We start from the raw sequence: 16,617 nt of genomic DNA, 5'->3' as shown, positions 1-16,617 counted from the left end.
ATATTAAATTATTTTTTAATATAGCTATTTTATTCACTATGATACTACAAAAGTTATTTTCAGTCAACTTTATAATTAAGAACAAAAATTTTAGTCAAATCATACTAAAATTTTGTCAAACATCGTAATAACAAATATGAACAATTTTTATAAGGAAAAATAGTATTGAAAATCGAGACTTTTAATGTTAAAATGCTTATAAATAGAACTCTTTGTGAAAGGCTAGGAAATTATAAAAATTATTTTATTTCACAATAAAACTTCAATTAATGAATACTATGGCTAACACCAAGAACGTTGCGACATATTTTCTTGTACTAATATTCGCATTTTACTTTGTAACAACATAATTTTGGCTTTCCCATGTAAATTTTTTCATTATATCTTTGATAATTCCAAGAGAAAATTTTAAACATACTCTTTCCATATAATATATGTATCTATCTATGTGTGTATGTATATTTTTCTATCAAATGTCTTAAATACACACATATATGTTGGCTTTGGTTGTATATGTGCAACGACTGACCCATAAATATATGCTTGTTGCTGTTGAATCAAGGATTTACACAATGAATTTGTTTAAGGGGGAACAAATTCACTTCACAAATCTCTCTCTAAATTCGATCAAAAGCTTAACTAAGAAAAGGGATTGAAATCTCTTAAGAAAGAAGTTAGGTTTTCTCTCAAAAACAATTTTAGAACTAGGCTTTTTGTATTAATTTTTGGATACTTTGCATAGGAGACAAACCTCCCTATTTATATGAAATATTTAGATTACAAGATAAGTAAAACTTTTTTAAATATAGGACTAAATCTTTTTTTTTGGCATTATCTTGTATATTTTCCTTTTATGTGTTTGAAGGTGAGAGGTCGGCTTAGTGACGTCTGTGGGTTTTTACCCACAAGCCCATTTAACAGGCCTTACCCGAGACTCCCCAGTTTAATCAGACTCTGAGATTATTCGGTTTGTCCTTGGTTTAGGTCGATTTGTCGTGGGTGACAATTCCTGCACCAACAGTTGCCTTGGTCCATGTTCGAGAACTGGTGGAAGTCATCGATGTGAAAATATGAGTTTGATTAGGAAATACATGGTAGGAGGAGAGTGTACTAGGGCGTTTGAGAAAAAACGTGGACCTGTACTACTATATTGTTGCATTAACTTATAAGATTGAACTTTCTTCTAAAGATGTCTAATTGGAAAAAATGCACTCTTAAATCACTGAATTAATACTATTAAAGTTATTTTACGATCAGTTTTCTTGCTTTGATATCTATTTCATAAACATCAACTAACATCTCTTTAAATATTAAACCAACTAGAGGACTGTGTCAAGGTCACCCACTTTCCCCATACTTGTTTGTCATTTGTACGGAGATACTAGTCAAAATGTTTCAGCAAACTGAGAGAAACGAAAAAATAACTGGGTTACAAGTTGCAACAGGTGCACCCACTATCTTTCATCTCCTGTTTACAGATGACATTATGTTCTACTGTAAGAGAACAGACTCGAAACGGGATCAAGTGGTCAGTATCATAGAGGAGTACAATCAAGCATCAGGTTAATGGGCTAATTATCAGAAATCCAGTGTTTATTTTGGGAAGCTTATACCTATGTAGCACCGCAAAAGTATCAGACAAAGTTGGGAATAACTCAGGAAGGAGGGGAATGCATATATCTTGGACTGCCAGAATCGTTTAGGGGATCCAAAGTAAATACGCTGAGCTATCTCAAGGAACGGATGAATCAGAAAGTGAATGGATGCCAGTCTAGATTCTTGTCCCCGAGTAGAAAGGAGGTGCTCTTGAAAGCAGTAGCTATGGCATTACCCACCCACATGATGCCTTGCTTCAAGCTACCTACAACAGTTTGTCATCAGTTGGCTTTCGTGATGTCTGATTGTTGGTGGAAGAACAAGCAAGAATCATGCGGTATGCATTGGAGTTCATGGGAGGCTCTGAGCAAACCAAAAAAAAAAAGGTGGCTTGGGTTTTAGAGACATATAAACTTTTAATCTAGCTTTATTGGGAAAACAACTATGGAAAATGGTAACTCATGTGGATTCTTTGTTAGCAAGAGTAGATACTTCCAGAAATCAAATCCTTTGAACACTACATTGGGATCACGACCATCCTTTGCTTGGAAGATCATTCACGCTTCACATATGCTAGTTAAACAAGGAGCTAGAGCAATCATTGGAAATGGTGAGAATGTTAATATCTGGCAACAACAGTGGATGGAAGAAAAATCGGCCAGAAGTATCAACAGATTGAAAATGATTCCATATTAGTGTCAGAGAGTTGTTTCTTCAAATAAAACAGCGAAAAAGCTCATTCTTTCGAATGGAAGGGAATGGAATGGGGAGTTTTTAAGCTTAATGTTTGAAGAGGAGGACAAGCGATCAATAGAACAAATTAGACCGAGTGGCTCAAACACAAAGGATCTCTACGCTTGGGATTATTCAAATTATGGATAGTATAGTGTAAAATTTGGCTATTGGGTTGTAAATAAGGTGCTAAAAAAAGAAAGGTCAACCAGAATTGGTGGATCAACCCAGTTTGGATCGGATTTACCAACAGGTCTAGAAGCTGGATGTGCCGCCAAAGATTCAACACTTCCATGTGCCACCAAAGATTCAACACTTCATATGGAAGTGTGTGAGGAACAAGATTGGTGTAGCTGAGAACCTCTACCATTGGCATATCTCTAGAGAAGGTTGTTGCATATGACGTCCAAATACTAGAGAATCTGTCAACCACCTGTTATTCACGTGCTCCTTTTCAAGATTGGTGTGGGAAATTTCTTCAATTCTAGCTCCTCAAGAGGGGGAATGGTCAGATTCAATGTATGCCAATTTATTTTGGGCTTTTAACTTTCAGAAGGAGCATCCTCAGTTCAAAGACTCCTCCTATCTATGCCCCTGGATATTATGACGACTGAAACATGTCTTTTTCTATGGGTTAACCTTTGAATGAATAGATGATGACAAACAAACAGACTTAGGCTAAGATGCTCAAATGGGATGCAAGAGGTTTCAATACTCTTATGCAGTTGTAGTATAAGAGATGTCAATCTCTAAAGGTGATTATGCAAACACTTAAGATGTGAACAGTGATTCAAGTTAAGCCAAGTATGAATATGGTTTTGAACTAACAACCTAATGACAATTATGAAATGCAGAATGTAAAGTACTAAAACAGAAACTAAATGCAATGTAAACAAAGATAAACTAAGCAGAGGCTAAGCTAAACAGTGGCAATAACTAAATATAAGCACTGAAACGAAACTATAAAAATGCAGAACATAAACAGAAAGTAAACTAAATGAAACATGAATGTAAGCTAAGCAACCCAAATGGTGCTCGATCAAGCACTCGACCGTGTGTGTGGTCGAGTGGCTAGGTCGAGTGATGAAATACGAAGAATATGAGCTATTTTGAGAAAAAAGACTAGATGCGATAATAGACAATCAAGTAACAAAGTAGGCTCCTAGAGATGGATTCATGGGCTGGTGTTCAGGCTGTGGCTATCTAAAATGGTCAACAAACCTCAATCAACATGAGGTATCCCTAGACAATGATCTTAAAGACTTACTAATCCACTCTCATGACAAAAGTAATCAAGTTTAGTAACATCCTAACCCAACTCTCATTGGTGAAACCATACTAAACATGTTTTAAAGAACCAGATCATTATTTGTCAAAAATCACCTTAGACAACTAATCTCTTAGGCTAACCATGATAATTTCTAGTATTAGCTTTATCTAACAACCTAAACATTGGTATAATGCAAGGAAGCTTAAGATCTGTTCTTATCCTCTCATATATAAGAACAGCTTAGAGGACATCTAACCTAGAAGAGATCTATGAGCAAACAAGCTTGACCAATCTAAGCAGCCATAACCCTAAACCAGCCTAATCCATCTCTAGAATTCTAGCTCACTACTCAGATGAACAAGACATTACAATGATAAATCCAAACCCAAAAATTAATGAAACTAACATGATGAGAAAGATGAGATAAAGATCTACAACTTTATATAAAGAAGCAAACTAAGATTCTCAATACCCAGAAAGTTATGGAACTTACAAAGTATTAAAATCTGGAGAAAAACAATAACAAAAGTGGCAAATGATGTAAAAATGGTAAAAACCCAAAAAGGGGTAAAAACTAGGTTTTTGGTGGCTGTTGGTGTGTTTTCTGACCTATTCTCACTTGTGGGCGGCCATGGGGTACAAGAGATATGTATAGGATAAGAGGAAAGCCCTAATTTAGCTAACAGACAAAATAGAGAGGCGGCTTGATGTGCTCGACCACGCACGGTCGAGTGCCTATGGTCGAGTGGCTTTTCTTCTATTTCTTTACTGGTTGAGTCCCTCAGCAGCACACGGTCGAGTGTCTTCGGGTGTGGTGGTCGAGTGGCCTCTAAACCTTGGTTTTCTTCTTGTTTCAACCTTTGTCTGCTTCACTGGTTGCACTCTACTCCTCTTCAGCTCATTTCCATGCTCCTTGGGGTCTAAATCACCTGTTTAAACATGAAACAATGCAAATGCAATGCAAATCCTAATTTAATGCGCAAATAGACCTTAAACTACACAATAATGACAAAACTAGCTAGTAAATCATGCAAAATGTGTAAATAAACTATGATGAAACATGGTAAAATATATGCATATCAACGACTGTGAAAAAACCGCAATGATCTCATGTATAAAGGGCGAGAGAATGAAGCAAGCAGACTAATTAGATTGGCTAAGGAGGACGTTGAGGAATGACAGCTAAGGGTTAAAGAAAGAGGTCCAATAATCTCTAATCCCATAGATCCAATGCCAAAAGTAAGATGGACCAAACCACCACAAGGATGGGTCGAATGCAACTCTGATGGAGCATGGCCAAGAGCAGGGAACAATGATTGTATAGGATGGGCTCTTAGAGATGAACGGGAATGATATTATGGCTAGGAGCTAGAGGGGTACCGAAGACAAGGTCTGTGCTGGAGTTAGAAGCTGAAGCTCTTAGATGTGCGGTGGCAAATATATGGTACGTCTTCAATACCCTTGTGTTATATTTGAGTCGGACTCCTAAGAGTTGGTATCTCAGTTGAATGGTGAAGAAGTTAGACCTTTTGTTGCTCCGATCAAGCTAAACATACAACAACTTCTTCAAAACTTCGACATGAGTAAGGTGGTGTTTTCTAAGTGTGACGAGAATAGAGTAGCAGATAGGATAGCTCAGGAATCTCTTTCTTTCTAGAACTATGATCCTAAGTTGTATGCTACTTTGCCTAGTTGGTCAAAATCTAATGTGAATGCAAACGTAATACTATATGAATCATAATCAATATAATTTTTAAACAAAATATAACTTACCGTTTTCCATTTCAATAGTTTTCAAATTATCAGATTTAGAGAGTCCCAAATAGAAGATTAACCAATGATTTTGATCGATAATATGATTATATGAAGATAATTAATATTGTAGAAGATGATAGTGGATATAGGCATGGTTAAATGTCATTGAAGATGAATGACTAACTGCAATTAACTTTTATAATTCCAAAATTCATCTTGTTTTTTTAAAAAAATTCTTTTTCATTTAGAATTTTCCTTTTTCATTTGATATTCTTATTAAGAGTGGGGTATTCAACTTATATTTTGAAAGATTTGGTAGGATTTTGGAAGATTTAGGTGAGTTTTTAGGAGATTTGATTGTGTTTTAAAGTTTTTCTATTTTAATTTTAAAAATTAAAATGTGATTCTGTGAGATTTTAGTATTAAACTTTGAGTGATTTTAGAATATTTGATAACACAAACAAATAAAATTTGACTCCATTGTCTCAAACTCATCCTAACTACAACATAACTATTCTGTTACATAAACTTGAGTTGAATGAGTAATGATCAGATCATTTGTCAGACTGTCAACATGAACTTTGTCCCTCTCGTCACAAATCCACTTGATTTGGCAGAGTTCATGAAGTATCTCGATTTTGATAAGAAACATTTCTAATTATTTCAATTTGCCAGACCGTTGCAGATCACATCACAGACAAGAAAGCAGAAGAAATTCGAGATATATTTAACATCTTGATGTTTGGAGTGAGTTTACTCATTTCTATTCACTTTTAAGCTGATTTTTATTTTTAGTGTAACCTTTCATACATATGACTCTATGAGCAGACAAAACATAAAGAGTAGTGTGATTAGACATTAACTCAAAAAAAATTATTTAGTGTAATTGTATAATGAGTAATCGAACTTGTGATCAATTGTGAATTTGTGACTTGTGTGCAGACAAAACATAAGTGAGGACAAAAGAGCTAGTGTTTATTTAGTTAAACATAAGTGAAGATGTAAACTTAAGTTGAATTTTTGAAACTCCAATGTCTGATATTAAAATAGAACAATCCAAAACATGCACGTACATTTGAAACCTGCAATAAAATCTGACCACCTGCACCTTTAGTAAAGTCTGAAACCTACAAATAAAATCTCGAATATGCTTGAGGTCTGAATTTTGTAAAAGTCTATTTTTTCTTTTGTTGTGTTTGAAGTTTTTTTGTTTTGGCTAAATGGTGGTAAGTGAATCAAATCCGAAACTCAAACGTTGATAAATAAAATCAAATCAAAAACTAAAATATTGATATGAACTCAAACTTGAAACAGAAATGAACTCAAACTAGAAAACCTGCAACAACTCAAACTCAAGCTCTCAAAAACCTGCAAAAGAATAAACAATTTTTACAATCACAAAACAAAGTGTATTTGTTTCTAATGTGTAGCTCAAGAAATGATTCTACCGAATCAGAAAGGATCATATTTTCTTGATAGACCACAACATTCAAATAATTGAAATCCAAAACAAATTGCAGTTAACAAACTAACGTACGACGAGAAGTGGAACGGCGGAGACACGACCAAGTGTTAACACGGTAGGCGGCAATGTAAGAACTTTGGAAGATGATTGCAGCAAAGAATTGTCGTCACCATCATCGAGCTCACTGCGACCAGTGAAACTGTTTCGGGAAAAGGAAGTTAGTTTGCCTTGCTCTAACGAAGAGGATGAAGAAAACCAGGAGACGCGATTGTGGCGACATCTATGAATCAGAAACTTCAGAGCTGTACGGGAGGAGTTACGGAAGCGATGAAGCAATGTTTTCTTTTTTCAAATCCTTCAAAATTCTATCTAATAGGGTATGATTTTATTAGTGATATTTTTCAACTAAAAAACAAAAAAGAGTCTCCTAGAATCATTTAAAGGAGCATTTTACAAAAAAGTTGTGATACTTTGAAAAACAATATATTTCAAGTTAGTTTTATAAATTTTTGATTGAATAACAAGAGATTGTAAATTATTTTAAGTGATTTTAAATAAATGTCAAGTTGAATAACATAGAATTTTAAAAGATTTTTAAAAATCATCAATTGAATAACAAGAGATTTTTAAAATACCATAAAATCTTCTAAAATAGAAGTTGAATACCCCCTTCTAAATTGTTTCCTTGTTTAAATTTTCAATTTTTGTTTTTATAATATTTCATTTTTAACTTTTTGTTTTTCAAACAGTATCCCGACATTTAATATTTTAGATGTGATTTTTACAATAGTTAACTGAAAAATTAATAATATATGGTAAGATGATAATATGGTAAAAATGTGCTCTTCAAATCTTTTAAAATTTTGATAAATTAGTTTGGTTGATTTTAATAAATTATATGGGTTATTATAGCGAATCTCCCAAATATATATATATATATATATCTTCTTCTCATCTATTTTATAAGTACAGTAAAACTTCTATAAATTAGTAAGGTCAAGACCATAAAATTTTATTAATTCAAAAAGATTTTAATTTATTGATAAATTAATAATTATTAATTTATCGAGAAATTAATAAAATATTAATATATGATGAGATTTTTTCATTTTTATAGTCTTGAAAATTTTTTATTAAAAATAATATATTTTTGTTATCATTCATATTTTTATAGAATTTAATTATTGTACAATTTCTGCTATCATAATAGGTAGATGCCAATAATAAAGGGAAAATGACACCCACACCCACTTTCTCCTAAAGTATTGTCACAAAAACCCACTATCCACTCATGGTATACTTTCCCAAGTTTTTTGCTTATGTGTCCACTTTCCTTTTACATTTTTGCCCTTACTAACAACTTACCTCTCTTTCTCTCCTTCTTTTCTCTCTTTTTCTCTTCTTTTTTGTTGTTAACACTTTAACAAAGTAAAATATATTTATTTGTTATCATAAAACAAATTTTCTATTTATTTATATAAAATATGTTATGATTATATATTTTCTACATTTTAAGATACATATTGCTATATTTTTTTATGAATTTTTAGATTATACAGTATCCATCAGTCGTTGAACATTTGTTTAATTATAAGTGGATAATCAATTGCAGTATTGTTAATAGATAGTTACTTGTGTTTATTCATACAAAATATACATACATAAATTTGGTTAGATCTTTATCCATAGCATATTATCCATAACACAACATAGACCAAATAAGTACAAAACCCTTTAATTCTAAATTTTAAATCCTAGATTTAGGGTTTAGGGTTTAGGGTTTAGAGTTTAGGGTTTAGGGTTTAGTAATGAAAATTTAGTAACTTTAGTTGGTGATAAACATACTAAATTTTAAGTTTAGTAACTTTAGTTGTTGACAAACAAAAAAAAGTTAACCTTATACCCTAAATATTAAATCCTAACAGCACATAGACACTAAATCCATATAAGCCCAAAAACGTAAACCTTATACCCTAAATCTTAAATCCTAAACCCTAAACCATACACCTTAAACCCTAAATCCTAAACCATGAATTAAAAATATAGACACATCATCCACATACCTAAACCTAAACTTTTAACCTTAACCCCTAAATCCTACACCTTGAACCTTAGACAATACAACTTGAACTCAAAACATAGACATTGAATCTATATACCATCTAAAGTCTAAACCCTAAACTATGGTGATGTTTGAACATGCAACAAACTTGTCAATAAATTTCATCTGGATTGCTTGTCCACGTGGTCAGAATTTGGTGGATAAGCTTAGAGATTAATAATGACCATGTTTGTTGTGTAGTATGCTTCTAGTGACACTTCTAAGTTCTAATATCTCTAATTCTAGCTTAAAAATAATACAAAAACATTTGGCTAAAAGACATCTAAGTGGCTAAACTATAGTGATGTTTGAACATGCAACAAACTTGTCAATAAATTTCATCTGGATTGCTTGTCCACGTGGTCAGAATTTGGTGGATAGGCTTTGAGATTAATAATGACCATGTTTATTGTGTAGTATGCTTCTAGTGACACTTCTAAGTTCTAATATACCTACTTCTAGCTGAAAAATAGTACAAAAAAATTTAGCTAAAAGAAATCTATGTGGCTAATTTATCTTGGACAAATTTCTGCTCATGTATAGAATGAACAAGATATTATAAAATAAGTATCCATAACTACTAATCCACATGATTGATATTCAATGTTCTAAATAAATCAATGTTGTTAATTTTTATTTTGTTTATTAACCACTTATGAGTGTATATGTTTCTGGACCAACACAAAATATGAAGCAAGGAGCTCATGGTGTCTATGGATTTAATTGTGTGGATGTTGTATGATGATTCTTTGGTCTGTCTACATTGGTATCCACAAAAAAATATCCACATGATCACATCCATAGCCACCATTCAACTGCTATTGTTCAGCTTAATGTCTAGATATGCTTTGTAAATCTATGGAGACTTATCCACAGTTTCTCTATCCACTAAACTTTGTTTTTTTTTTTAAAGTGAATAGTTTTGGTTTTAGGTTCAAGGGTTTATGTTCTAGGATTTAAAATTTAGAATTAAAGGGTTTTGTACTTATTTGGTCTATGTTGTGTTATGGATAATATGCTATGGATAAAGATCTAACCAAATTTATGTATGTATATTTTGTATGAATAAACACAAGTAACTATCTATTAACAATACTGCAATTGATTATCCACTTATAATTGAACAAATGTTCAACGACTGATGGATACTGTATAATCTAAAAATTCATAAAAAATATAGCAATATGTATCTTAAAATGTAGAAAATATATAATCATAACATATTTTATATAAATAAATAGAAAATTTGTTTTATGATAACAAATAAATATATTTTACTTTGTTAAAGTGTTAACAACAAAAAAGAAGAGAAAAAGAGAGAAAAGAAGGAGAGAAAGAGAGGTAAGTTGTTAGTAAGGGCAAAAATGTAAAAGGAAAGTGGACACATAAACAAAAAACTTGGAAAAGTATACCATGAATGGAAAGTGGGTTTTTGTGACAGAACTCACACCCAAAGTGGGTTTTCATGACATTTTCCCAATAATAAATTACTGCTACTATCCTTTATGGTGATGATGAAGTTGAAGAAGATATTGCAGTATATTTAGAACTAGTTATATGTAAAATTATCTCATCTAGGACTATGCATAATTTTTTGATGCGACTTGAGAAAACAACACCAAAAGTTTTTGATGCAATATGATTATAGATAAACTTCAAATAGAATGCAAATTCAAAAATAGGCAAACAACAATAAAATTATATTTCACTAAATATATATATATATATATATATATTAATTTATGAAACAGATAAAAGTATATTTTTATATAATTTTTTTTATTGTTTTATCGAATTGTATCATTTTTTATATCTATCTAATTTGGAATTAGAAAAATTATTAATTTATCGTAATTATTAATTTAAAAAATATTATTTTATAGAAGTTCCAGTGTAAGTATTGTAATAACAAAACAAAAAAAAATAGGAAGAGAAACATACCCTCCACAACCTGGGTCCCCCACCTCGTAGAAGTATGTCTTTATCTACACTTTTTGTCCTTTGTTTCCTCTCTCCCCCACCATTCTTTTTCTCCTCTCTCTCCGTTTCTTCTTCTTCCTCCCCTGTTCCTTCTCATGTCTTCCTCCTCCTCTTCTTCCAACAACGGAGACTCCGGCGCCGGTGGAAGCGGCGGCGTTTTCGAGGCCCCATCTCCTTCTCGCCCTCGCCGCGGCGCCAACGACGTCTGGCCGGAGCCTTTTCTTGAATCTCTCGCCGTTCAGGTCGCTGCTGACGCATCCTCCTCCGCTGGCCTCCTCGCCGCAGCTCCGGCTCTTGCCAACGTTTTCCGGGTCAGTTCTGACGTTCTTTGAATACCCTTCTTTTAGTTTCATAACGGTCGAGACACATCAATTTTTCTCGTGTCTATACTTCAAGTAGGGAAAACTATTTTCATTTCTGTATAAGTAGATCTCACTCTACGTACGTTACACTATCTGAATTTGTTTACTAGCTTGAGCTTGAAAATATATAGTGAGACATAGATCTTATACAGATAAAACAAAGTCAAAGTGGTCGTAGGTCTATAACTTAAGTGGAGGAACACAATCTTGGTCTAGTCAAATGTACTACTTGTTTCAAGTCTCTTGTACTTTAGTTGTTTCTAAGCTTAGATTTGATTTCGCCGTTCCAATTCTTTTTGGTATTATATTAAACAATTGTTATAATTTTAGATCATCATTAAGTGATGAACTTACTTAAATTGAATGTGAAAGTAGTTTTTAAGGGTGGGATTCTGAAGAGACCAATCAAAATTAAAGCTTTTTTATTATAAAAAAAACTGACCTTTGGAAAGGTAACCGCCCTTTCTGTGTTTCTATGATGGGTCCAACTCCAACTTTTTATGTCTAACAAGACGACATTAATTTGATGTCTCTTTCACATATCATATGGTTTGGGGACTTTGTTTTTCTTTTTATTCATTTAGAAACTTTTTGTCTTCCGTTTTTACCCAATAAGTTTATTTCTTTTCCTTTGTTCTCTCGTCCACTTTTGATACCTTTTAATGTCTATTTTTGGATCCTCCAAGGAGACCATACAACCCCATTTCGCTTGTGTAATCTTTGTGAAAATTGGGATATGTAACTCTAATATTAATATTATAATATGGATTGGATCCCTTAGGGCACAAAATCAAGGTTTATATATAATATTTTCGGCTTTAAATCTTCCTTTCTTGGCATGTAGAAAGCCTCTTTTTTTTTTTCTTAAGATCAAGAAATTCACTTTTTGACTCAAAAGTTCTTACAACAATAATCAAATTAAGCACTTTCTTGACTAGCTCCAAAAAATGTTGATAGACATCAGGCACAGTAGCCTTTAGTCCATTGCCCAATACATTTAATATATTTTCTCTTTTATATTTATAACGGTATTTATCTTTCAATTGTCTAAAAATAAAATATCTGTTAGAAAGTGACCTCTCACGACAGGCTCATAAAATTAGAAAATGTCGTTGCACATTTAAGAACATCTAAAAAGAGAATGAAAAGGAAACCTAAGTAAGGTCCTGTCTTTTTGCCTTGCCAATGTTAGTCTTATTTTACCACATTAGGTTATTATCTACATACATGCAAACTCTATTCATCGACATATACATGATCTATGTATTATATCAGCCATACATATTATTCTTTTTCATAATCCTATGTCATATATGAAAATTGCTATTTTCTCTTTTGTTCATCAAAAATAAATAAATAATAATACATATATATAATGCTGAAGTCTTTTTTCTCATGTATGGTAACGAGGAATAGTATATAAGTACTTATGTACATTTTTTGCGTCCTGCTCTTATTAGTTTTTCTCTGCCAATATATATTATGATCCAGTGAGTAATGCATGCAGAGCTTCTGACAACTTCTCATTCTCTTTTTCTCTATATATATATATAAGTTAGTATTCCTGTTAAATTCTAAATCTTTATTAATTCTATACTCTCTCCTCCCTTTTTTTCAAAATATAATATGTTTTGAGTGAAAGAATGCAGATTAAGAAATAATCATTTAAAAAAAATTCAATCAATTATAAACAAAATAGAAAAAAATAAATAATAAAAAAATATAAAAGTAATTTAAAAGTTATTTAAAAAGTTAAAAACATTTTATATTATGAAATAAAGAAAAACTTTTAAAACGTCCTATATTATGAAACGGAGAGAATATTATTTTCTAATAAATTGAATTTTCAAATTTGTCCTAAAGTATAGCATTTGAAGAAAACTGCAGTGTGGTTACAGCATAACACTTTTGTCAGAGAATTAAGGCTATAAACATAGAGTTTTCATTGTTGTTTTCACCTTGAAATCGATCATGGATTCAACTTTCTTTCTTTTTTCCTGGCTGGATTCATCTTTTCTATCGAAGTGGGTTTTTATCTTTTCTCCTTTCCTTAATTTTTCAGTCAAAAGACACGACAGTATGGGCACTACATATGCCGGAAAGCACATGGAACCCAATGTTAAGGTTAAGGGTCTCTTAGAGGACGTGGTGTCCCTAGATTATATTATGTTCTTACATTTGAAATATATATGACATTAAAATACAAAACTGAAGTATTCTGAATCTTGTCATCTTACACAACTCAGGAATATTTGAAATACTTTCTTTCCGTGCTTATATATCCTACTAGCCACATGTGATTTTTGATTTTGATTGGCGTAATTTGCAGAATAATAGATTGGATTGGCCATGCCAACATAGTTTTACTTAATTAGCTATACTTGTCCAACTGAGATAAATTTATAGAAAAGTTGAGTTCGCCATCTGCAGTGAACATAGATTTAGTCATTTTATAAAATGATACATTTCGTGCCCTGCGATTATTATTGTCTTATCTGATTTTCTGTCTAATAGACATTACACATTTTGACTTCGCAATGCTTTTAAAATAGAGTTCAAAATAATTTGTTTTTAGGTTTTCTTGATGAATATTAATAGAGAAACAAAAAAATTATGTACTGTGTAACACATGAAAGTAGAGAATGTAGGTCCACGGATTGTTGGAGAGAGGAGAGAAAATAAAATCTACTTAGTAGTACAAATATATATATATATATATAAGTATAATATTTGAGTATTTATGGGAAGCTCTACTTTTAACAAGACAAAGGCTTAAAGCTATCCTTTCTTGGAAATGAAAGAGAGAAGGGCACGCTTGTTGGCAAAGTCGTAATCTCATGTTCAGCTCTCAACTCATTTAAAGTCTACTCATCTGTCCTCCTATTATAATAAATTAACAAAAACCATATCATCTGTTTTGTATTATTGTCACATTGATTTTTTTTTTTTTTGACATGGGACTAGGGCTTCTCTCGTTATTCCTTTTACACTTGGGCTTCTGTTGTAATATCTGTTGTAGCTTTGCAGAGATTGATTAGTCGCGTCAATTGAACATATGTCATAAAATAGGTTTTTTTTTTATTATAAAATGAGTTGTGTTTTCGATGAGTAAGACAAATATACGCAGAGCTTGTGTCTGAGTCTGTCGTTGTCTTTCTATCTTCCTAGTCCCTATATAGAGTCTTTCATGCTTCGTTGCAGGCCTACTTATCTTCTTTCTATGTCATTTTCACTCTCTACCCCCCCCCCCTCTATTTATTTTAATTATTCAACCAATCTCTTGCTTCTGTTAGTACTGTTACATTTAATTAATGTACTAATTAAACTTATTATAATCTTGATATGTTTTTTAAATTGCAGGTTTGCACCACGTGGCAAGCTGTCTCTCGCTCCGACCATCTATGGCAACTCCTCTCTCGCCAAGTTTGGGCTAGAACACATCTGATGCACGACACGTGGCGGGACGAGTTCATTTACCGTCATCGGACGGCCAGAAACTTCCGGACGCGTACTCACACCTACTTCACACTCCAATTTGACCCATCTGATGTGGACGAGCCAGACAGTCTCTCCTGCCGCTGTCTCACCCTCTCCGACATATATCTAGCAGCAGGGTTCGCCGATGGAACTGTCCGGCTCTTTCTCTTGAACAACCGTCTCCACGTCAGGACTCTACGGCCGCCTCTTCGTGACCGCTTCGGAAGATTCTCACGAGCCGTCTCGGGCATTGTTATCTCCGACTCAAGACTGACGTTCGCTACAATGGACGGAGACATCCACGTGGCGGATATAGACGGCGTTGGTCACACACGCACGGCTTACGCGGGAGATATAGTCAACGACGGTGCGTTGGTTGATTTCACTGGCTGCGGACGTTGGTGGGTGGGTCTTTTCGCGGGTGTGCCAGGTCGTGCATTTCACATATGGGACTGCAACAGCGAAGAGACAACGTTCGTAGGTGGCACGCTCACCGACCCTGAAGCCGTCATGGGATGGCACACGTTAACAGAGCTAACAACGTCGCTTGGCCGCCTAAGAATCTCCGGTAACGAGACGGCGGTAGCATGCACGAGGTGGAGGATCATGGCTATCGATCTGAGAAACCAAGGAGTGATCATAGGAGAAGACGAAGAGCAACGTAGAGGACTAACGGTGACAGGTTTCGACGCCAACGAAGAGGCTTACGTTAGGATGGACAGCAGAGGTAATGCTAGCGTGCGCAGGGTGAACACGCAAGAAACGGTGTGCGAGTTCCGTGTGAGCGGAGCGGCGCAGAGAAGAGTGATGGGGTGTGTGAATAGACTGCACGCGCTAATGTGCGCAGGAGGTGTAATGCGCGTGTGGGAGGTAGAGAGTGGAGCGTACCTGTACAGTATTAGGGAGAGAGTAGGAGAAGTTGACGCCATTGTTGCTGATGAAAGACATGTGGTAGTTGCTTCATCTTCATCAACGGCTCAGAGCATTATACATCTGTGGGATTTCGGTGCACTGTAGCGTACCAGATTAGTAGTAATAACTGATAACTTGAAGAAAAAGAAAGAAAGAAACTAGTATTTTGTTTTCTCTGGAAAAAAGCCAAATCCTAAACCTAGGTGTATATGTAGGGTTTCTGATTTTTAATTAAATTGGGAAAGTGACGGAGGGTGAGATGGTGACAGGAGGGGTGAGATTTACAAGGGAAGAGATTGATTCCTTCAACAGAGTTTGACCAAAAGTACGTTACTGTTTTTGTCTAAAACCAAACAAAGTGGACTTTTGTTTATTGGTCTTGCTTTTTTTTTTTTTTTGTTTAGGGCTCTCTCTCAATTCTTCTGACTTTGTACGAGATGTCGTTTGTTTTTTTCATCTTCTTGTAATTCTTCATTTATCGATTTTTTCTCTTTTCTTGAGCTGATTTATTTTGTGTAATAATTTCTAAAAATGTTTGGACTTTTTGTCTAAAATATATTTGTAACGAGGTGTGTGGTCAGAGAATCAGAAACATGATCAAAATCGAAAGAAAGGGTATACAAAATATGAATCATTTAGATATAGCCTTATAGAGTTGTTTGTTATTATTCGAAGAATGTTATTGGAGCACATCCCCATTTTTATGATACATTGGAATGAATTGCAATGATCAATTTGATTTTTCTATATACGAAACTACAAGGTGTGTTTGATATATTGTAGACTACCTTTATTTGTCCTTACATTACACAAATTTACGACTACAAAAAAAATCTAAGTTTATTGAACAAACTATTTTGTCTCAATAGGAAAAAATTCCGTAAGAAATAAATACTGTGAAAAATTGTAAACGGTTGCAAAACGATCGTCACATATTGGGCTGAGTATTGTATATTAGGCCTCGGTA

At 33.6% G+C, this 16,617-nt stretch overlaps 1 protein-coding gene and 1 long non-coding RNA gene across 2 annotated transcripts; one reads left to right on the top strand and one right to left on the bottom strand.

Moving 5' to 3' along the window:
* Nucleotides 1-6,370: 6,370 nt before the first annotated feature.
* On the bottom strand, nucleotides 6,371-7,166 carry LOC147934323 (uncharacterized). Its single transcript, XR_015571258.1, has 2 exons — nucleotides 6,891-7,166; nucleotides 6,371-6,721 (listed from the first exon to the last, which is right to left on the bottom strand). It is a non-coding gene; the product is annotated as an uncharacterized LOC147934323 (long non-coding RNA).
* A 3,717-nt stretch (nucleotides 7,167-10,883) lies between these two features.
* On the top strand, nucleotides 10,884-16,135 carry LOC147934322 (transcriptional regulator STERILE APETALA-like). Its single transcript, XM_087472101.1, has 2 exons — nucleotides 10,884-11,210; nucleotides 14,622-16,135. Exons 1-2 carry the CDS (start codon nucleotides 10,995-10,997, stop codon nucleotides 15,753-15,755), a joined length of 1,350 nt encoding a protein of 449 aa, XP_087328227.1. The 5' UTR covers nucleotides 10,884-10,994; the 3' UTR covers nucleotides 15,756-16,135.
* Nucleotides 16,136-16,617: the final 482 nt, after the last annotated feature.

Source organism: Camelina sativa, chromosome 11, assembly GCF_030686135.1.
Source record: "Camelina sativa cultivar CO46 ecotype springtype chromosome 11, ASM3068613v1".
NCBI lineage: Eukaryota > Viridiplantae > Streptophyta > Magnoliopsida > Brassicales > Brassicaceae > Camelina > Camelina sativa.
Note: the sequence above shows the minus strand (reverse complement) of the source record. Positions and strands in the feature narration are given on the sequence as shown.